This window comes from Cimex lectularius, unplaced genomic scaffold (assembly GCF_000648675.2).
Source record: "Cimex lectularius strain Harlan isolate CLEC.00 unplaced genomic scaffold, Clec_2.1 scaffold249, whole genome shotgun sequence".
Lineage (NCBI taxonomy): Eukaryota > Metazoa > Arthropoda > Insecta > Hemiptera > Cimicidae > Cimex > Cimex lectularius.
The window spans coordinates 284,665-308,717 of record NW_019392808.1 but is presented as its reverse complement, the minus strand read 5'-3'; the positions used below and the strand labels follow the sequence as shown (position 1 = coordinate 308,717).

Sequence of the window (24,053 nt, the reverse complement as noted above, 5' to 3'; positions counted from 1 at the left end):
CAGCTCGTTATTAAACTATTCCTGATGGGTACAATCATGCGGGTTTGCAACTTTTCCACAATCATTTTTTAAACTTTTTCAATTACATCGGGTCAGAAGCTTAATTATTCTAATTTCGAGAGATCCCTTGTTTTACAGATCTGTATTGTGATGAAATATGCAGTTTTACACTGATAATCTGGTTTGATAGTCTGACTTTATTACATTAATGCAATCAGCATCTGTAAAATTCGATTTCTTCTTTGGTTCTGTGACCTTTTGTTGAATAATTACTAAAGGTGTAATAAATAGATCACTGACAGATTTGACTTTTTTTAAGAATTCATCCACTTTTCTTCTCTCATGAGAGTACAATATTCCTGAATCTTTTCTATGTACGTCAAGATACTCTGGGTGAGTCGGGAGTGGCCGATTCACAGTTGGGATAAAAGGATTTCTCCTTCTCAGGAAGGACTGGAGGAGGATTGCCATTGTGTTATTGCAAGGAGTTTGGTTCATGTACAAGCATACCATTCACGCCTCATGGCATCCATGGAGAGCTACCTAAAATGACAGCAGAGGCGACCGAAATGGAACCCATCTCGAGGAGACAAGTTGAGGCCATAGTCTGTCTTTTGGTACTAAGGAAATCTTTTTAAATTATGTTTTGAAATTTTGTTCTTGATAAGTCAATATATAAAAATATTGTGCATGTGTGGATTTAGGGAGATGTTTTTATGATTATTTAGATGACACGAGTGACATGATGCCATTGGCTTTGAGAATAACGGTGAATCGAAAAAAAAGATAATGCAGGCGGGAACAATTTACCCTTGATCCACACACAATAGCAGATCGTCGACCTGGATTTGTCGATAAAAGTAAATTCTGCTCCACTTTGAGAAATTCACCCTTTTAATATACGAATTGGTGGTTCTTTCCTTGCAGCAAAAGGAAAATGAGAGGAAAGGACTTATTAAAAGTTTAATTTACAAAATTTAACCGTTTATGCCACCGTAGGGCATTCTACACTATCTCTTTGTCTGTTGGTACAGTCAGTAGGGTGATGTAATATAAATTCTCTCCCTGCATAACAAAAATAGTCCATTCTTATTTCTTATCCAAACAGTTTTTATTTTATTTGTTTCTGATTATATTCATGTAGGTTTCTTCATGTAACTGCAACTTCTACTAATGCATCCTTTGATGGTATATATCATTAATGAATGAAGGTATACAAGCAGTTAAAATTTAACCACTTGCGCAATACTTGAAAAATAACTTCAATTTTCGAAGATACACTGACCCAAAAGGTGTTTTTATGCTAAACACCAAACTCTGCTGATGTCTGTTTTAAAGCTGTTTGTTTTTTTTAAAGCTGAAGTTTCTTATTCTACTTCACGAAAGTCTTGTATAAGAAATGTGTGGTGATTAGTGACCGTTAGTCGATGATTATTCGGAAATCGTGAGATGCGGTCTGGTGTGATGTAGGTTTCAGAAAAACATTTTCTTTATCGTGCTAACGTTTCGATCTTTATTGAGATCATCTTCAGGGCCTGGGATTTACAAACATTGTTTGAATTTAACAAATACATGTAGGATGTGGAAAAAAGTGAATTTATACAATGCAAAAAAAAATTTTTTTATATTCAATCAAAGTATTTCTACTCACCCGAATACTTTGATTGCATATAAAAAATAGTTTTGTGCATTGTATAAATTCACTTTTTTTCACATCCTACATGTATTTGTTAAATTTAAACAATGTTTCTAAATCCCAGGCTCTGAAGATGATCTCAATAAAGATCGAAACGTTGGCACGATAAAGAACATGTTTTTATGAAACCTACATAACACCTCACCGCATCTCACGCCTTGTGTAAGTTCAGTTTCTGATAGTCCCTTGTTCATTTGTGACTTAAATCGCTTTATTATGCCGTCATTCTATACTTGAATCAGGAGTTTGAAACGTAATGTAAACACCAACCAGCAATTGTTTTTCGTAGTTTGTCTTTCGTAGTTCTTGTTGATGTTCTAATCCTCGCTGTTTTTCCTCGCTTTTTCAATTTTCTTCGGATAATTTTCTCGGACTGAAATTTTCAAAGCATAATGCAATTTGATTTCATTTCTATTCATCAAACTTCATCTGCAGTTTATGAGAACATACAAACTATAGTTTACAGTAACGGGTAGAAATAGTAAAGTACGAAGTACTCGTTATGTACAATAAATAGGATATTTATAGATAGAAACTGGAAGGAAATTCGCGACTGTATGAAGCCATTTTGTATAAAATCGTTTTAAGTAAATACGTCTGTCTTATTTTAAGCACTTCGGCTTCGTCCGTTACCACCCCTCGACCAGCCGATATTGATTTTCTCCTCCGATGGGTGCTTCGTTCTTCGTACAGGGGTGAAGAGGGATATTTGAAGCGTGGCCCCAGTCTTCCGAAGGACGGCGCGGCGATCGCACGTCTACGCGCACGCAGTCCCAGTTGCAGTTGCATTCGCCCCCTCTTTTAAGGCTCATATCGCCGTATTTAGGCTGCTCGCTAGGCAGCACCAGTCTCAGGAAAGCACTAGACCTTCCAATCCAACTTTCATTTCATCTGTGTAAACAACTGACGATACTTTCGGAGTTGTGTGGCCGCCGTTTTTGTGAAAAAAATTCAGATACTTAAGGAGGAAATTTTTCTCAAATTCTAAGGTGAGTTTTTCTAATCGGATTATATTTTAGCAGAGATTACCGACCTCCCACACAGTGTAGTTAGTCAATAAAAATTTGACAGTAAAAGTTTCTATTTACAATTACATAAAATATTAAAAAATGAAAAATAAAAAATTAACTTAATGTTTTGACTTTTGTATCCAGAGATTTGTTTCTATAATTTTTAAACGAATAATGTTTACTTCATTGATTTATTAATTTCTTACTGTTAATTTTCTCTTTTTAATTTTCAAAATAAAAGTTTTTATACTGACGATTTTGTTAATAAATTTTGAACGAAGAATTGATTTATCACGACTAGATTTATTATACGTTTATTATGTAACTTTTATATTTTTGTTTCATTGTATAATACACGTCATAAAATGTAGGAAAAACCATAGTTCATTCGAATGGAACAGTAGGTAATTTCTTTTTTCACGTGCGGCTTTGTACAATTTTAGTTTTATTGGAGCAAACAACACATAAATTTTTACATTTACAGTTTCAAATTATAATTCAGACATAGAAATTGAAAGAGCAAATTATGCGTGAAATTGTATCAAATGGATTAAACTTTAAGTTATTTTCGTAATGTTTATATATAAAGTAAGGTAAAATGAAATTCAGTTATTAAGAAATGTTTATACGAACTATCAGATTTTAGTGAAATCAGATAACTTCAAACTATATAAATATGGTATATTTGAGTCAATTTTCTACAAAGGACTAATTAGTTTATTCATTCAATAAGAATTTAAGTAAGTGATTTTTGTTTTAAAAACGGGATTTTTTTAGTTTGAACTTATCAAGATTCTCAGGGAAATACGAGTAGGTCGATGTTTATATGGCAAACAGGTGGTTGTTACCCCAATTCCACGCTCCCCCATCCACACGAACGTCTTATGGAAAGATTTTGAACAAGTGTGTACATCGGGATCAACTTGCACCCCACTGACAATTAGTTCAACGATTAACGAATTGTTGAAATTTGACCGAAGGACCGGAAGGGTTCCTTTCACATTCACTAAAACCTGTTCGACAAAACTAGACTGGAATCAGAAAACAACAGATCTAGTACCTGTTGGCGATCCTTTCAAATCCAAAAGCAGGGTTATGAACTCGAATCTATTAGAAATGTACAATTTATAAGCTGGCATGACTTGAAATCCTTGTGCAATCTATTGAACAGTTGCATTAAATATTCCTTCATGAATGTTTACTATTTAAAATATTAATCAAAAATTATCAATGGAATAGAATCAGTGCATCATAGGCGAGTAACCGAGTAAACCAAGTTCGATAATTGTCTACCCATCTCATTTATTTTATTCGTTTATTAAGCTATTGCCTGAATATTAAAAAAAACCGATATCAATTGGACAAAAATTAAAGTTCAAAATTATCGTCCTACTGCCATTGCCACTTTTTCAATCTTTGGACGAGTAAAAGCGAAATGTGCTTTGACAATTTAACAAACATTGCTGTTTCTATCGATTTGTATTAACTCAATTCTGCACATAAAGCACAAATACATGTGCAGAAAAGGAGCTATGATTTCTAGCAACACGCCTGACTGCGGTGTTTTGGTGGTCCGGGGTGCGTCCTAGGTCGAATCGCCGCGGAAGTAGGGCTCCAGACAACAAGGTCTCTTAAGCCCCTTACTCGATATTTCTACCTCATCACATATAAACAAAACATACACTATTAACTAGTCAAACTGAGGGTCGATGGGCTACTACACGCATTCACGCTTATAAACACATTCTCTCGAATCAGTTAACAAAATAAATATATCACCAAACTGTTACATATACCATAATAAGATTAACTGCAATAAATCTTTAAATGTTTCTTCTAAAAATCGAAACAGGGCCTTACCCGAGAACACTTGTCATATCGCGTGAGATACCTATTAGCTCCCTATATGGAGCCAAAAAAGGCCGAAATCAGGGCCTGCTGTTATTAAAAGTCATGTCTCAGGCAGGCCAAACGTCCTAGAAGGCTCTAAGTCAAGGTTATAAATAGGGAGAGGCAAGACACCGATTCTGAGGGATGTAATATTTTCGAAAATGTCTTAAAATTATAGATATTGTACTAATTATAGGTAATATATACATTTTTACAAATAAAAAGTTTAAATAAATTCTTCAAAATAAATATACAAATGTAATTGGTAAATGAAAACAAGAAACGAACAGGAAAATCGGAAACAGAACAATATAGGTCGTACTGATTAAAAAAAAAACACAAGATAAATAAACAAAGTTTGTAGTTATTTGACGTTCATAAGAAAAATGATAAACGTTTGTTGCATTGTTTTTTATTCGTTCAGTTCTATATGCATGCTCATTACAATATGAATTGTTTTCAACTTTGACCTCAAAACGTTTCAATTTCAAAACATCCAATTAAAGAGGAACAACTTTTTAAGCAAACATCACTGCAAAAAATATTTTCCGGTGTTTTATTGTGAATTACAGACAGACAGAATGTGCAGATAAGCATGTATCTCTATGTTTGGCATTTATCATTGTCTTTCACTGTTTTATATTAAAAACTAAAACACATTTGATATGAAAATTTGTGCAGTTTATTTGCAAAGAAAGTAAAATACAGATATGTTATTAAACATTCAATCAAGATGATAAAGGAAAAAGTAGGAATCCTTAACAAAACAACTCTGTTTTTTGAAAGGGTGCCGAAGATAAACTAATGATAATATATTGTTCAAGTGAACTTTTTGTTTATTTGTTTAATACTATCTAAAATTAGTCATATTATCTACTGAAAGGATTTATTTTGATTTTTTATCCTTTCTCGATATCTGAATTCTGGCGGGATTATTCATTTTGTTTGAAATAAATAAATGTGCTTTAAAATAAGGAATAGGGTACTGTTTGGGACGTCAAGGACATCTAATGCCTAGGACAACTAGTGACAGGAGATTTTCTAACAGGATGAAGTAATTATATGCCCGTGTGTCATTTATCAGCACGCAACGTTCGAGTTTGAATTTGCGCAATGAGAATTCAAAAACTTTGGAGAACAAAAACTCCAACCAAGTTTTTGACAGAAAATGAAAACTATTGTACAAACACAAATTGAAAAAGCATACATACAATCTTATCTTTAATGATATAATTCAGTTGTATGTGCATCATTATGACAATATTGCCATCTTATCCAAATCCAAGGGTGATCTAGTACTTTTGACCTTATGAGTATTCATGACGTGAAATCTCCTCTCATTTAATTATTATTTACAATCAATAATTTTATTTGTTTATTTTTAATTTTTACTGAGAAATGATTTCTATAGATTAACCTCAAGTAAATTTTAAAGGGCTATGCGAAGATTCGAATACATATCAACTACGAGCCGTTTATATTTATACATTGAGAGGAAAGTCGCCACCCTCGTTTTGAAAAAAATAAATACTTGCAATTGTTATAATTTTCAATTTTTGTTGTTTGCTAATATTTAAAAAAAATAAGATATGACTAAATAATAAAAAAAAAAATCAATAAAAAGGTAAACTGAGTAAAACAATTTTACAAAAAATGTTGGTATGAAAACAATGAAGAAAATTCACTAGTTTTCGTGGTCCGCTTGACCAATTAATATCTTTCAGTTAATTAAGGTTTTTAGTTGAAATAAAAAAAGTCAGTGACACGAGCGGGATTCGAACCCACCACCTTCGGCTAAATACGCCGCTGCTCTACCATTTGAGCTATCGTGACTTCGATCCACTCGGACATAAACTTCCCATCCCAACCTCACCTCTCGAATTTTCCCTCCTTTTTGCCATTTTCAAATGTCGTGTAATCTATTTGATTCTCGGCGACAAATGAAATGGCCGCTGAGAGCTTTCGTGAAAGTATACTTCATTTTAACTTATTAAATTCACTACTATTCGTGGTCCGCTTGACCAATTAATATCTTTCAAATAATTAAGGTTTTTAGTTGAGATAAAAAAAGTCACTGTCACGAGCGGGATTCGAACTCACGATTTTCGGCTAGATACGCCGCTGCTCTACCACTTGAGCTATCGTGACCTCGATCCACTCGGACACTAGCTTCCCAAAGAAGAAAATATTCAATTCAGTATAGAATATATACTATACTGAATATTCCTCTTATATTGATCACCACTTGCATTCGATTTTATGAGGTTTTGATACTAGTGCTATGGAATATTTTCATACTCTTCCAACACCGCCATTAATAATTCTTGCAAATTCTCTGGCATTGCTGGGCGACTTTTTACTCTTTTTGACAACTCGTCCCAAAGGTGTTCGATAAGGGTTTAGTCTGGACTACGAACTGTAGTCGCACCAAACATTGAATTGAAGCCCGTTTTAAATAGTCACTAACAACCTAGCTGTGTCGGGCCTTGCATTGTCGTGTATAAAAATAAAGTTATTTCATTTTTAGAATTCTCACAAATTCACACAGAACCAACACTAAAGATTACGAAATGCCGATTGCGTCCGACATACCAATTCAAAGAAGATAGGCAGATCAAGATGATCGGTAAGGATCAAATTACAGGTTCATCACCATAGACACCATAACAGCTATATTGGCTTACTAAGCCCTGGAGTTGGCAACAAAATGTGATAAAAGCTTGGCAAACTAGCAGTTTGTTGCTCTTAAAAAACTACAAATGATCCATTAAAGGCTATGTCAGAAAAGGAAGAAAAATGTCAAAGTTATCCGGAAAGCCATAGTTCTATCATTGCAACTACAGTTTCCATTTTTTCAAACGGTCTTGGTCTAGTAAAATAATTCAGAATATGCCACGTTTCACAATGTTGTTGCCGACCAATTCTCTCTTGTTAACCTGCAGAAAACATTTTTTTAGAGAGTGAATTCGCCCTGATTTCTGATATTTTCCTTCGACATTTTTAAATAACGTATTCTATTTTTTTATTTATTCGCGGTCCTTTATATATATACAGATGGATGTCCATTTTGGGGCGATAGTTATACATTGTAGTTATTATTGTTTTGACCACAAATGGTTCGTATATAGTTATAATGTATATTATTAAAAAAGTTGTAAATATACTGAGAGGCAAATAAAAGTGCCCACCCACGTTTTAGTAAATACTTGCAACCGTTATAGCTTTTATTTTTTATTGGTTATTGGAAACTTTTAAAGGAAAATATAAGAGAGTTAAAAAATAAAATAAAATATTAAACTGAGTAAAACAATTTTATCAAAAATATTGCTATGTAAACAATGAAGAAAATATTCACTTCAATATGGAATATTTATTCCTCTTGCGTTGGTCACCGCTTGCATTCGATTTTATGAAGTATTGGAACTAGTGCTGTAGAATATTTTCATACTCTATAGCACTAGAAAACCGCCATTTGCAATTCCTGCAAATTCTCTGGCATCGCTGGGCGACTTTTTACTCTTTTTGACAACTCGTCCCAAAGGATAATGGTTTAAGTCGGAACTATGCACTGGTCGCTCCAAACATTGAATTAAAGCCCGTTCCAAATAGTCACTAACGACCCTAGCTGTGTGGGCCCTTGCATTGTCGTGTATAAAAATAAAGCCGTCGCCAATTAGTGGCATATAAAGAACAACTTCTTCTTATAACACATCTTCAATGTATCACGTAACTGTTAGGGAACCCCCGACGAAGATCAAGTTTGCGAACTTCCATGAAATGCCACGTCATAACACCACCACTTCCATAGCTTCCCCGGAGTCAAAATGTTGCGGTGCTATATCGCCCCCCAAACCATCTCTCGGCCGTCAGAATACCTCAATCGAAACCTTAACTCATCCGAAAACAAAATTTGAATCCAATCTTGCTCAGACTAATTGATGCGATTTCTTGCGAAACTTAACCGAGCTGTTCTGTGCCTTGCCAGAAGTTCTGAACCAGTGGCATATCTTCTCCAACGTAATCCAGGTAATAAAAGTCTTCGCCTTACAGAGCGTAGACTGACTGTCATTAACATTTCTAATTGAAGTATTTGTTGGATCTCAACAGCGGTAGAACGTCGATTTCAATAAAATTATCATTTCTCTGAGATGTGACACGATGGCGATCCATGCCTTCTTGAGTAACGTTCAATATCTTGGTAGCGATGGAAGACCCTTCGGACAGTTGTTCTGAGAATGTTAACCACCCGGCCATTTCACTTCTTCCCTCTTCCGACAATGACAATTCTAGCCGAATATCACTTAAAACCATCACTCAAACAATTTTGAAACTTAAAAATGGGCCAACTTAAAAAAAATCAAACCAGAGAAACGTTAGAAAGTATCTTATAGAAAAACCAACAACGAAGACACTGACTATTGAAAGATTTATTTACAAACTCGAATTGTAATCACAAGTGGGAGATTTTATCTCTGTTTTATTTACCTCTAAGCCTTTACAACGGACCCAATATCGTTGCCGATAATCAATGGAGGATTGTTTAACAGTTAATTAATAATATTAAGGGTGACCAATTTTTTTCCATCTAAGTGCAGTAATATTATTTGTTCCATGAAACCCATTACGGACAATAATTATATCATAACCGATCTCTGTTTATCAACAAACGGAGAATGAAAGTTGGTTCATTTCAATATTACTTTCCATCAGTTTTTCCTTTTTTTAGACCAGAGTAGCAATTTCAATTTTTTGTTAATCTTGATTGTGACATAAGTCGTTTAAATTGGAGATTGCTCAGTCAACTTCATCACTTTACGTGAAAACAAAAATCATTGCACTATGATCTAACCTATAATACGATCACCTTGGCATTAATTTTATTCTTCTGTTTCAAAGGTACAGAGAAACTAGCAGTCACTTAAGGTGATCTAATTCAATACATCCTCGAATCACAAATCCCATAAAATTGGGTGCCCAAGTCAATAAAATTCGTCAGTCGACATGCTGGCCTGAATATTTGGATTGACTCCTCAAGTTATGATTTCTAGGACGATGGTTCACAAATTTTATTTTACTATTCATATAAGCTTTTATTTTTATATATTAGTGTAACGAGCTGAACTAAGGATCTAGGAAAATTTCAATAAGTCTCAATGCTTACTGCTTACAATACCAAAAACCCACTTCCTATTATCCTCATGATTATCATCCGCTTACATTTCATTTATAAAAATGATCAGATAATAAATAAATCTAATCTGGAGAAAAACCTTAAAAAAATGAAAGAAAACAGTATTTAATTATTATTTTATCATAGAAAATTTATTAAGATTAAATTGATTAAAAACCACGCCATATAAATAATGTATGATTGTGATGAAATAAATGTTCTAATTTCTGTCTGCTCTGCAGGGTGATCAATCGGTAATTTTCGGCATTTTGCAATTCGCCATACTAAAACCCAATCTTTCCTATAGGTACTGTCAGAGCCAGTCGGATCACCCTTCTCTTCCATTCTCTATGACGAAGCGGGTGTCCCGCAAGGCAGCATCCTTTGTCCCAGTCACTATTCAGTACAAACTGCAGATATCCTTATCAATCCCGATACAGGCTCCAGGATTGCCTTCGGCTAACCCAGACCCAGGAGGGGCCTTCAAAAACCTCTAGAACAACTCTTTTTTTTAGATGAGTGGTTCAAGAAATGGAGGGTAAAACTCAACCAAACCAAATAACCTACACCCTTCGCCGTATCATCTCTCGTCCATTCTACTCCAACTCTATTTTTCTATCAGTAACCAATGCCCATTCGGGACTTTACATCGACAAAAAACCCACTTGGAAACCCCGCAAGTCAAAAGAACAGAGTTGAAGAAAGGATAAACTGCTCAAACAGATCGAAACTCTGTAAACACCTCATCTACATATCATTACCAAAACCAATCTGGACTGACGGAATTGAACTGTGGGGATTAACCAAGCGTTCCAACGAACAAAGAACCCAAAACACCAGTAGAAAATCCTTCGAACCGTTTCCCAAGCCTTGTACTTCGTCCTCGAAACCGGAAAAAAGTGGATAGAGGGGATTCTTTAAAATCCCTATTCCCAATCCTTTAGTTAAACATCTTTATCTCGAACCCTCGCCGACAATCCTTTAAAACATCTAAAGCGCCAATAGCCTAGCGACTTCCTCCCTAGTGAGGAATGTGTATAGTGCTGTAATAAGAATGTAATTAATGGATACTTCTCCTCTCTAATAATGTTATATTAAAAAATAATAAAGACAACAAAGTTGCTGTTGTAACATAATCAATAAATTTAAAAAACAAAACAAAAACTGTGAGATAGCTCCATGTGGTCTGCAAAGTGATGAATACCAAAATCCAACTCTGAAGATGATGAAATGTATAAAAGCAGTCTCACAGATCAATACAGCAAATATAGGATGACCAGAACGTAACGACCAAATTACAAATATAGTCAAAGTTATGTGACCAGTGTTTGATAATGTGCAAAATCCGAAGACTTCCAAGCTCCTACTAAACAATCTCGTCCATTATTTACCACTTTTTAAATTGGCCTTAGAGTTATAAATACAAGAAGGAATCCTTTCAATATCGATAAAAAATTTCAAAAATTACGTTAAAGGGTACAAAATCCATTTAGGTGCATTCTTTAAAAAGATGAATCGTTAAACTGTTAAAAGTTGTTCTTTTCCGAGTTTAGAAGTGTTTGAATCAATACTTCTTTTTGTGATATACAATTCGCGTGATTTCACAGACAATCATAACGTTTCCTGAATTTGACAAACCATGATAAAATGCAGTAAAAATTGATTCATACCAGCAAGGATGAACTATCTGTATAAATAAAACCGATTGAATTTTTTAAAATATTCTGTCTTAAACCCTCTTAAAATACTGTTGTTTATCAAAGTAATATACGATGATTTATTTTTGTGTTTCTTGGCGTGTTTAGGCGAATGTCAAATGAATTGGAGGGACTTGGATTTTAAAAAAAATTATTAATAATTGTTATAAGTTCTGCCCAACATTGATCCCAGCAAACCAAAATCATTCTGATGTTAAAGTATGTTAATATCAATTAATATTTTTATCTGGAATTTTCAGATCAGCACATTTGAATAAAAGAATAATATAAACTTGTAAACTGCGAAAGTCGACAAATAATCGTTTACGAAGTCGTGTCCGTTCTTCGACTTTTTAAATCTTACATATTTGAAAATCATTTACGATCGTATCAAAATTTTCAGATTCCTTCCACTATTTTGTTTGTAAATTGTACTCATTTGAGATTCTCTACGAAGAGACAATGTGAAAATCTGCATGATAAAGACGATGAAAATGTTTGTTTTCCTGGAAAACAATTAAAGTGAGGACTGTTACAAACACCTTCATAGTGAATAGATAGTCACTTGTCAACAGATATTCGTTCTTTTACCCTGCTTTTATAAAGTTTAATTCTCTTTCAGAAAGTTGTCTAATAGAAAATAGCTTTAGCAAATTTCCCTTAAATTGGTGTTGTGAAAAATGGTGGCCCTATTGAAGGATGGTGCAGATAAATTGTAACCTTGGAAAAAACTATGCAGCGAGCTTATGTAATGATATAGTTATTTATTTCAATTAATTAATATTTATGTAAGGTATTGGTTGAAATGAAAAAGGTAGTGTCACCAGTGGGATTCGAACCCACGACCTTGGGCTAAATACGCCGCTGCTCTACCACTTGAGCTGTCCTGACTTCAATCCACTCGGACACCAACCTAAAACTCCACATTTCAACCTTAAACCTTTCGAATTTTCCCTCCTTTTTAGCCGTATTTATTTTTAACACTAATTAATTGAAAGAAGTTATTTGGTCAATCGGACCACGAAATATAATGGATAGTTATTTATCATTGTTCATTTTTTTTAACCTTTTTGGATACTTGTATACAAACATTTTATAATATACGGAGGTGAGTTTAAAATTTTTTTGAGAAAACTCATAGTTAATCGAAAAGTTTAACAAGAACGCCGTTTGTCGAGTATGTCTAAGATCCGTATTAGTTAAATTTTGGTCGTTCATACAATTTCCTTTATTTTATTTATATTTCATCGGAAAAATATTGATATTCAGCAACAATATTGGCCTAAACCAGGCTTTTTGTTTCACTTTAATTCTTTTTATCTGCACGCGCAACAGGTGGTGAGACTTGATTAATTTTTATAAACCCACTCCAAACATTAAGTAGAATTTAATTTTACGCTATTATTTTTCTTTCTTCTATCATCAATTTCTGTTTTAATTCTTTAACAAAATAATTGAACCAACTGAAAAAATATAAAAACTATCTATTATTATTTTAATATGATTATTATTTTAGATTGTAACAACTTTTAGAAGTATCTGAAACTTGTTGTCCAAGACATTATGTCGGTCTTTATGGAGACTGGGTTTGTAAGTTTTCACATATTTATTAACCCCGGATGTGGACGTGGAAGGACCCCACAAAAAATAAACCGGTTGTGCATTGAGTGGGTGTGTTTTGTCGTCCGCGTCGTTTGTGTCCTGGCATGAATCTAAAACAAAACTGAGCCTGTTTTCGTCCTTTGTTTTAACATCTGTTAGCCTCATAAAGTGGTAGTAGGCTCAGACAAAACCAGTACTAATGGAAGGAGTTCAATGACTTCCAAAATGAATCGTAACATTTACTAAGACCACTTTCTATTAATTTTATTTTCAAGAATTCGTCCCCAAAGCAACAATTTTTTCTTAAATATCTCAAGTCTTGATCCTGAACAATGATAGTAAATATATCAAAATTAAAAACAGAAAGACATTCAAACTATACTTGGAAGTTGGAGCAGTAATTATGATTGTGGGGTCGACTTTCTAATTTTATCTCTTGAAAGTTTGAAAAACAAAGATAAGCGGATATGTACGAGAAGAGGTCCAGTGATAATTTTTGAACTTCCTGCTTACTATTTGTACAGTTCCTCTGTACAAATGGGTCTGACGGAAAGTTTGATTTATTAATTGAAGATTTTATTAAATTTTCCACGGAGAGGCTTTTTATTAAATGTGTATGGTGTGCATTTTTAACGAATTGTCTTAGTCTCTAAATACAGTGTATAAAAAGTTTATTTTCTAACAAAAAACAAACAACAGTAATTTTCTCAACGAAGTAAGTGAACTTAAAAGTCATCGCGAATTTTTTGCCAAGAATGTACAAACTAAAATTAAACCAAAGGAGTTAATATAGGATTTTTGAAATATCTTGCTATAGATAGAAAAATTGCATTTTCCAGTCTTTAATTAATTGAGCTTTAAAAAGTTTGAGTATCTATTAAAAGTATACATCAACTTCAATGCCATTAGCCTTTTTCATTTCATTTTTACGTGTTTGTTAGTTTTTAAAATAATTTATTACGCCTGTACATATAAAAAATACATATTACAAATATGTATATACATATTTTTGTCACAACACTGACACTATGGACAGTTTACTTTTTCCCCACATTTTGGAAAAGTGAATTGACATACCCATCCCACTAAATTATTTCTAATGGTTGGTCAATGGTCAGCATTGCATCAGAAGGACACATGTTAGAGAAGGCAGCCACTGATGAAGTTAATATGAACGGCTAAGTGGTGAGGCGGTCTCGAGGCCACGTGGCTGTTCTCGAGATAGGAAAGAGTATAATTTACCCTACTCTATTTACTCTATTATTTACTCTCTCTCTCTCTCTCTCTCTCTCTCTCTGCAGTTCCTATGTAGTTACTTATCCTCTTGACCTGGCTATCCTTCTGGTCTGGTTTATCAGACGGGCATTTCGTCTTCAGTGGTAAGTCCGTGCGATTTATGCGAAGTCAAGTTTCTTTTATAAGGTCCATGGGATTGAGGGGTGCTTGTGTCGGCGACTTGACTTAATGTAAACCACACAGATTTAACACTGAAGATAGGGAAATAACGAAATGCGTCTGTCTGACAAAATCAACTAGGATAGCCAGAGCAAGATGATAGGTTACTTAAAATTATAGGTCCATCACCCTCTGACCACAGGAGGAAATCTCACAAGAAGAAAGCGTGGATTGGGCACGTTAGGATGGATAGAGAATGGCACTGTAAACTGGCACGGATCGGTTAGTGACTAGTAAAGAGCTTTGAAAATTTGTCGAGGACTTTTTAATGGAAGGATTTTATGCGCTGAATATGAGATGCCTTGGCGGAACCCAAGTTTCACAGTCATGTATTGCATAGAATTAGTTGAGTTTTGACAGCCAAGACAGATTTTGGTACTAAAAGTCATCGTAATGTCTAAGTCTTCTGCCAAGTAGTTGTTTCTTAATTATTATTTTGTGGGGATTCTATGCTAGACTGATGTCTATGTTTCCTAACTACCGGACTTGACCGGAAGTCAGTAGCTTCTTGTTATTGATGTACACAGGAGGACAATAGTGTTTTTCTCTTACACTATGAACATTTTTCCTTATTCAGCGTGGTCTTCCACTGTTTGCATCATTGCTAAAAGACCATTCTTGGATGCTGGAGTTAGCTTGTATAGGATTTGGGTTGAAAGGCAAAATTGCGGTATCATCAGTAGTAATGATGGTATTAGAATGAATAATAGAGTGAGCAGTATAAATTCTCGATTACTGCTTACCTTTAATTTCTAATTGTAATATTCAAGACAAAATATCTCATTGAGACAGTTTATAATAATATTTCCGAACCGTTATGCCTTGGCGTGTTGATTTGGAACTGTACGGTGTTCAAGATGTTCTACAAAATTCAACATAAATCCTTGGTCCTCATATCTTCGCTGTTTATTTCCCGAAATACGTGTTTTATCGTGTTTTCAATGGAGGAACAAGTTTTCTGCCGCGATCGTTACTTTTTTTAGATTCTTAACAAACCTTATCTTGCAGAGTAAAATTATGTAACATGAACAAACATCGATGAAAGGAAGACCAAAAATGATCAAACAGAACACATTTTCGAACCAACCGTTCCTTACATACGCCGTCCAATTTTCCAATTAATACGGATTAAAATGTGAACAATTTCCTATTCACTACTACTTAACCTCAAAGATATTCAAGTAAATTTGGACAAACAGACAAATAAACAAGAAATTATTAAATGGAAAAAATATTTGAATTTAGACCGTCATCGATCATCCTGTTAATCTCAGCATATACCACAAATAAATTTAGTCTGATTCACAACTTGTGAGATTTCTCCTTGTGGTCGTTGTCTGACAGGCTGAAGCGGGATCGTATGAGATAAGCCTGGTTGTAAAGCCATATCAAATTAGGGGACGTTTTAAATCTTTGTGCAACCCGGAAATTCTTAAGGTTTTGTACTGTTTGCTTAGTTTCATTTATTGATGAACGTTTACAACTATCAGATTTTTGAATGTGCTACTCGACTCCATATTATGATCATTGCCACTGGAGTCTCAAAAATCTGAATTAAAGGTCATCATTAACTCATTTTGGTTTTGCGCTCCTAATAACAAGTGCACATTATTATTTTTGTGGGATTTCATTCGTTTATCAGATGGTTCGGCTACTTTTCTTTTAAAATGGTTAACCAAGTTGAGAGGAGACACCAACTGAGGATGGTGAAAAGCCGGAACACACTGACAAACCAAAACAGTGAGGATAGGCTGGCCAGAATGATCGAAAAATCTGAATTACAATTATTATCAGTGCGGTTGGATAAAGTTGGGAGACTTGTCAATTATAGTTCATTAAAAAAAGTGAGAGCAAATACTTCGAACTAACAAACTAAATTAACATTTAGTGGAAATTTAATTAAGTATAAATTTGAATTTGTTCCTTGTAAACCTAGACTATTTTTTTTTTACAGGATGCATTCAATGAGGTCACTTAGGCGTGTCCTGTCCGGGCTCCCTTACAAGAAGTTGCTCGAGGGTGAGGCGATCTGCAAGAACCTCGTCGTCTCTCCGAGGACATACTCGTCTCAGTACGTCGACTCACCGTTCGGAGATCTCGTTGTACCTGAGATCACAATACAAGAAAGGATTTTCAAGGATTTGGATAAATGGCCCGAACACACGGCACTGGTAATTATAGCACGACGACGCATTTCGGTTCATCCTAAACTATTTCAGTCCCACCTTGATATGTTCCCTCCTTTGGGAATGACGCCAGAGCATCAAACTTTATTTACAAACTTTATTTAATTGGATTATAACCGTTGGAATTTATTCACCTCTTGTTTATCTAAACTACTGGTCAATTTCTTTTTCTTCTAGATCAAAAAAAGAATTGTGTTAGTGGATTAAACGACTAAATACGTGTACTGATACTTGTTTACAAAACGTGTACTTCATAACCTACTGTGAATATGCTATGCTGTCACGTTCAACCAAAGCATACAAATTTATAAAATTACATTCAAAAGAATTACATAGAGAACAATCCAACGAATATATCTGTACATTCTTTCTACATTCTTTTAGTGTAGTAATATTTTTTACACACATTTGGCCAAAGCCTCCATAAGTGAAGTTCCCACCCGCCGAATAGAAGAACTTGACTTAACAGAATCGCAGACACACTGAAGACTGCGAAATGCGGAAATGCCTTTGACAAAACAACCTAGCGAGGATATGCTTACCGAGATGATCGGCAACGATCAAATTAAAATTGATTTTTTTTTTCAATACAGGGCTGCTGGTTTCGAACCGGGGAAATTACAGTGATGAATGCCATATCAGTGCCTGGCCACCGACGTCCCTTTAGTTTACTTTCATTTTCATGAATTTTATTCGTTTTTATTTTGTTATTCGCGTCAAAATGATTTTGGCAGCTAGCACGGGATATTAATATCATAAATTTGTGATCGATCAAAGAAATAAAATAGATTAAAATATTTTTTTAGCAAGCGAGAACGTTGAAATTCGTTTCTTACAGCCACAAAAACCTTAAATACAAATTTGTGGGAAAGTTAAAAAATAGTATTTTTCTCGAAACGCTAGCCTTCCGAAATGTCTCAGATATTTCGAAAATCACAGAAATGATGATAATTTTAAAACGACTCCGCCGATCCTGTGCCGGCAATGGCACAAAAATTCAATACAATAAAATAAACAAATGAATAAATAAAACAGGAGAAATAAAATAAAACATTTTTAAAAAACAGACTTTTTTGTTGATTTCATTCTTATTTTTTGGACTTATGATATAGTAAACATAATAAGCCTAAGGTTGTTGGCAGAGGCTCAAAAAAGACAATTAACAGTTTTAATAAAGTTCAATTTGGATAAAATTCATAGTAATTTTTAAGTAGAATATCCCCGAAAAAAATTCTCTCGGCGAATCTCAACCAAAAATGTCTGATTTGTTGGTTATTTTGAAAATTCGTATTTAAGGGTGTGAAAGGGTGCTTAAAACGAATTCAAGTTATTTTCTTTTAGTTTTTGACTTCCTTTATTGGCCACGCCTTTTGGTTTTGTAACTTTTGATTCATTTAATTTCATTTAATACAATCCTGCTATTCTTTCTTATCCTAGATTTAAAACATATTAAAAAAATCAACTGATGTATGTATACAAAATTGAAATACATGCAACACAAAGGCAGAAAAGCACATGATTACTTAAATTAGCTAAAATATTTTGTAGCTCTGTTTCTAGTGCTTTTTTTGGACGTGAATCTAATATTTTCCGACCTAGAACCACCAAACAACAATTGCATTAAAACTGATGGTCTCATATCCGTAGCCTCCCCTGGTAAGGCTTAAACGCCAAGGGGTGATAAAAAAAGACTTCGTTTTATTGAAAATCTAAATCAATAAAATAAATACAATTATTCAGAAATCGTGAGATGCGGTCTGGTGTGATGTAGGTTTCAGAAAAACATTTACTTTATCGTGCCAACGTTTCGATCTTTTTTTGAGCTCATCTTCAGGGCTTGGGATTTACAAATATTGTTTAAATTTAACAAATACATGTAGGATGTGGGAAAAAGTGAATTTACACAATGCAAAATATTTTTTTAAATATTATATCAAAGTATTTCTACTCACTTCAATATAAAAAATATATTTTGCATATAAATTCACTTTTTTCCACATCCTACATGTATTTGTTAAATTAAACAATGTTTGTAAATTCCCAGCCCTGAAGATGAGCTCAATAAAGATCGAAACGTTGGCACGATAAAGAAAATGTTTTTCTCAAAACCTACATCATACCAGACCGCATCTCACGATTTCGGAATAAGTATCGACTAACGGTCATTAATCACCACACAAAAATAAATACGGTTTGGAAAATTACTAAACGAAGCATATAACACAAAATGTCTATCTGGTGACAATAAAACGTAATTATTTTTAAATTACTGATTAATTATTCTAGTAATAAATATATATTACTTTTATTTATAACATATATAAAATATTTAATTAATAATTATATATAAAATTTATTATTATCATTTTATTACTCAAGTCGAATCGACTGCCTGGTCGTTAAAATTACCTACATGTAGTTTTCTTAAGAAATTTTAATTAGAAGTGCATTTCGCTGCAATTAGCAAACCAATTGGACTTAAGTTGCAATTATTATTTTACTTTTTCTAGCCAGACAAACATTTATACAAGTCGCAATGAGCTAGCAAACGCTACATGCAGTTTATCGAGGAAATTGAGTCAATGATTAGTTCTTTTTGAGAATTACCCTTTCAAGATGATTTAATCATGTTCAAGGCGAAACAGTTCAGCCATAAATACGAACAATGCGGAAGCGGGGATATAAACTACAAACCATTATTCATTAAGATATTTTATATCTCGTAACCCAGCTAAATATTTTTTAAAATTAATTTTAATTGTTTTTTACATCTGCATTCCTTGAAGCAATAAACAAAACAATTAATGTTGTAATTTATCAAAAATAAAATTATTACTTTTATTATTATTTCACTTCTTTCCAAGTATGTATTAATTTTTGAAATATATTATAAATTAATGAGTTTTATATGGTGATTATGAACATTTACATTTTTTTAAATATATAATACAAATTTGAAATCAATCAATTAATTAAGGTTTTTAGTTGAGATAAAAAAGTAAGTGTCACGAGGGGGATTCGAACCTACCATCTTCGGCTAGATACGCCGCTGCTCTACCACTTGACACTCTACCATTTGTCGCCGAGAATCAAATTCATTACAGGTCATTTGAAAAATGGCAAAAAGGATGGAAAATTCAAAAGGTCGGGTTGAGATGGGAAGTTAGTGTCCGAGTGGATCGAGATAGCTCAAGTGGTAGAGCAGCTGCGTATCTAGCCGAAGATCGTTGGTTCGAATCCCGCTCGTGACACTGACTTTTTTATCTCAACTAAAAACCTTAATTAATTGAAAGATATTAATTGTTCAAGCGGACCACGAAACTAGTAAATTTGAAATCAGTATTCTAAAATCATAGAAAAAATGTATTTTTAAAGTAAAAAAGAGTTTTATAAGGCTCAGTCTTACATATTCAGAACATCTAAATTTGCGCAAAAGGTCAAATATAGTTTGCTTGGTAGCCAAAAATGATAAGCAACGACTGTCATTTTTTGAACAGATATTCTCAGTTTGTGCACTAATTTTCCAAAATTAGCATTACATTAAAGAACAAATTTTACCATAATTAAGCATGTTTCATGTTTGACTAAAAGATGAACAAACGTAGTTTGTTATACCACTTGAATTGAAATGGATTATCAAATCGTCCATTAGGCTCAATAAGCGATAATAAGTTTTATTATATATAGTGTAATAAATTGGTGAAGAAACTGGCTCTTTTCCTTGTTAGGTTATAACAATTTACAATTTTTTCCTTATTTTTTCTCCATATGTGTATGTAATAAACATAAATGAAAGTCAATATTATTATTATTAATTTTTAAGGGCGTTTTAACGGCTAAGGTCATTTCACGCCCTACCATCCCAAACCTTCTATCTTAGTTTAGCTATCAAAGTCAATATTAAAAACCCTTTGAAACTGAAGGCAAAAAAGGCTCAACAAAGCCACGAATTTAAAACACAAGTTGAAAACCAACGGTTTCCTTTGAATTAAAAACAGTCACCATGATTTAAATTTATTGATTTTAAATTTAATATGATCTTACAAATAATAAAGTTTTATTGTAAGAATGTTTATGTCATATTAATACCCAAAACCAAGACAAAAACATTGTTCTAGTAGTATAGTAAACTGGTAAAATGAAATCATATTTTTCATTCGACTACTTGTAGTAAATTTGATTGTGATTTAGAAAAATTAGAGCAGATAGAAAATTTACGAATAGACTTATCTAATAAAAGCGATAAAGCAATCAGTAATTTAAGTTTAATTGATTTTCATTGATATTAGACATGCATTATGTGCTATTTCCCTAGTTTAATCATTATCGAGGTATTTTTTACTTTTATTGATCTAGATTGTCAATAAAATAGGGGAAAGTAACCTAATCTGGGCTATTGAGGTCAAATTTAAAATTCAATTAGCGACTATAAATTAACAGTTAAAAATATATTGATGTAAAATGTATCATGCTTTACTAAATAAGTTATTTCTATAATCTGTAAAACATTGAAATTTTGAAAAATGAAAAATTCATTTTATGTATAAAATGATGAATTATTTTTACAACAAACAAACCGACAAGAATAAAATAATACCGGAAAAATTCTAATGTACATCTATGATAAAAAGTAAATTTTTGAAATCTCGGTGCCAGGTAAATTTACGACTGCCCAATGCTAACTTACCAGACTTATTGCGAATTGATCTTATTCTTATATAAATACTTTTGAGTGTTCTCCCATAGAAACTTGAACTTTCTTAAGCGGCATTTTGCTAATTTCTAAGATTTCTTATGATTTATTTCAAGAGGAAATGAGTATATTTCGTTATTTCGGGTTTAGTGTTTAAGTTGATCACTGTTGATGAAGACAGAAGTTACCAAATCTGAACCAATTTTCCTATCAGAATATTTGTAATTTCTGTCTCAAGGCTGCTTCCATTGTATTATTTCTTAGGAGTTTATTTTTTTAACACGTAAGCTACATGTAATACCCGGTGTTCTTTGGTCAATTCTTTGAGTTAAATATTTCGGCTGCTAAATCGTTATAGTTATAATATATTTATTGTAACTGTAATTTAATGTGTTATTTGTTATTTTTCAGGTGTGCGGATTAACTGGGCGTTCTTACACTTATGCACAACTGCGGGTATTAAGCAGAAAAGTCGCAGCTGGTTTTATAAAATCTGGTCTTAAGCAAGGACAAGTTGTGGCTCTCGTGCTTCCAAACTTGCCGGAATTCATGATTGCCATGCTAGGAGCATTCCAAGCCGGCCTTGTCGTTTCAACAATCAATCCTTTGTACGCGCCAGGTTTGTTTTTACAATTTTTATTGGTAATTTACTTTTTATTGTTATAATTAACTATTGTTTCTTGCTGCAGAGGAAATAAATCACCAGCTGTCCAATTCGGAAGCGTCACTCGTGATCACGTTCCCGATGAAAGTCGGAGACGTCAAGGAAGCAATAGAGAAGAGCAAATCACCCAACAAACCGCCCATTGTCGTGATTCACAACCTCTCAGAATCGTTGCCGGATGGTGTTAAATCTTTTATGGAACTTTTGATGGTGCAGGACGCAGACGAATCCGCAGTCGACAAAATAAACGTCAACCATACAGACTTAGCTCTTCTGTTATACTCCAGCGGAACGACCGGTCTGCCGAAAGGGGTCAGGCTTACCCATAGGAACATCGTATCCAATTTGACACAGGTCGACCATCCGGCCATAAGATTGGCTTATGAGACCACCAGTACGTCATAACCTATTTTGAAGAAAATGAGAATTGTTTTTTTAAATTTTTATATTCATTTCATTTCAGAAAATTATCAAGATGCAACAGCATGTGTTTTGCCGTTCTTCCACGTCTATGGGCTGAGCATCGGTGCCCTGACATACCTTGGAAATGGAACAAAATTAGTAACTCTTCCGAGGTTTGAGCCTGAACCATATCTCAAAATCCTCAAACAACACAAAGTGAGTAAATTACTAAATTGTAATAAATAAAATTAAAAGTAAACACCAAAATCAACTATGGTAAGTGGGATAATAGAGCCAGTATTTATCAATTGAACAAACACGAGTTTTACCTTTTTGAATGTATTTTAATAACACTGTGTTAACGAAGACTCATCCCTTTTTATGAAAAAATCTCAAAAGAGAAATGTAGTGATCCCATATTAAATTTAATAACTCAAAACTTTCTGTTTACATCCTGAAAGTTGTGTCATCTGCACATGGCCACATTTGGGTGGATTATTTGTTGCCTAGCTCATTGTTCATTCTCATTAACAATGTTTTTCTTTTAGATATCGATCGCCCACGTTGTTCCTCCTCTTGTACAGTTTATGGCCAACCACCCTTCAGTTACAGAATCTTATTTGGAATCGTTGAGGTGTTGCATTAATGGAGCAGCTGCGATTTCTTTGTCTGATGCCAAAAAACTTCTAGCAAAAAAGCACATGATTGTGATGTCAGGTAACTTAATTTCATTGTAATTAATTGTGATCATTCGAGCGATCCCAGTGTAAACACATTTCTTGTCCCACAGGATATGGGCTGACTGAGTCATCACCGGTTATAACATCATCAAGAAACACGACAGTGAACCTTCAAACTGTGGGCCATGTAATGCCAGGGGCACAAGTAAAAATCGTCAACACAGAAACCAAAGAGACCATAGATCCTGGACAACCCGGTGAAATTTGCTGTCGAGGTCCTCAGGTTAGAAACAATTTTAATTTATCAGTTAGATAAAGAAATGTTTAAAATGTTCTTTATTTTAGATAATGGAAGGTTATCATAAAAATGAAGAAGCAACATCTTCGACTTTAGTTGATGGTTGGCTACACACAGGCGATGTCGGTTATTTCGATGATATTGGTCAATTGTTCATTGTCGATAGAATCAAAGAGCTTATCAAAGTCAAAGGCTTCCAGGTACATTAATCTTTTGTAATAAATTGTAACAATTTTAGTTAATCTTTTTGTCAATAGGTGGCTCCTCTTGAGCTAGAAGAAGTTATGAAACAACACCCAAGTGTAGCTGATGTTGGTGTGGTAGGAAAGCCTGATTCAAGGGTTGGAGAAGTACCGATTGCTTTTGTTGTCAAGAAACCTGGTGCGTCTTGTAACGAAAAGGAGTTACAACAATTTGTTGCCAGTAAGGTTGCTGAGTACAAGCAAATCGGTGGTGTTATTTTCTGCAACGAAATTCCTAAAAACATGACTGGAAAGATTTTGAGAAGAGAATTGAAAGAATCTTTATGCAAATGATTTACAAATGAACTTAGCTCAATTAGTTTTTTTAAAATGTAAAATATGTAAAAATATCTGTTAAATATTTATAA

The 24,053-nt window shown here is 33.7% G+C and overlaps 1 protein-coding gene across 1 annotated transcript; it reads left to right on the top strand.

Moving 5' to 3' along the window:
• The first annotated feature begins 2,428 nt into the window (after positions 1 to 2,428).
• On the top strand, positions 2,429 to 24,053 carry LOC106669020 (4-coumarate--CoA ligase 1-like). The gene is made up of 9 exons (XM_014398268.2): positions 2,429 to 2,685; positions 16,475 to 16,691; positions 21,811 to 22,018; positions 22,089 to 22,457; positions 22,527 to 22,681; positions 23,014 to 23,182; positions 23,256 to 23,428; positions 23,491 to 23,643; positions 23,701 to 24,053. Exons 2-9 carry the CDS (start codon positions 16,476 to 16,478, stop codon positions 23,977 to 23,979), a joined length of 1,722 nt encoding a protein of 573 aa, XP_014253754.1. The 5' UTR covers positions 2,429 to 2,685; position 16,475; the 3' UTR covers positions 23,980 to 24,053.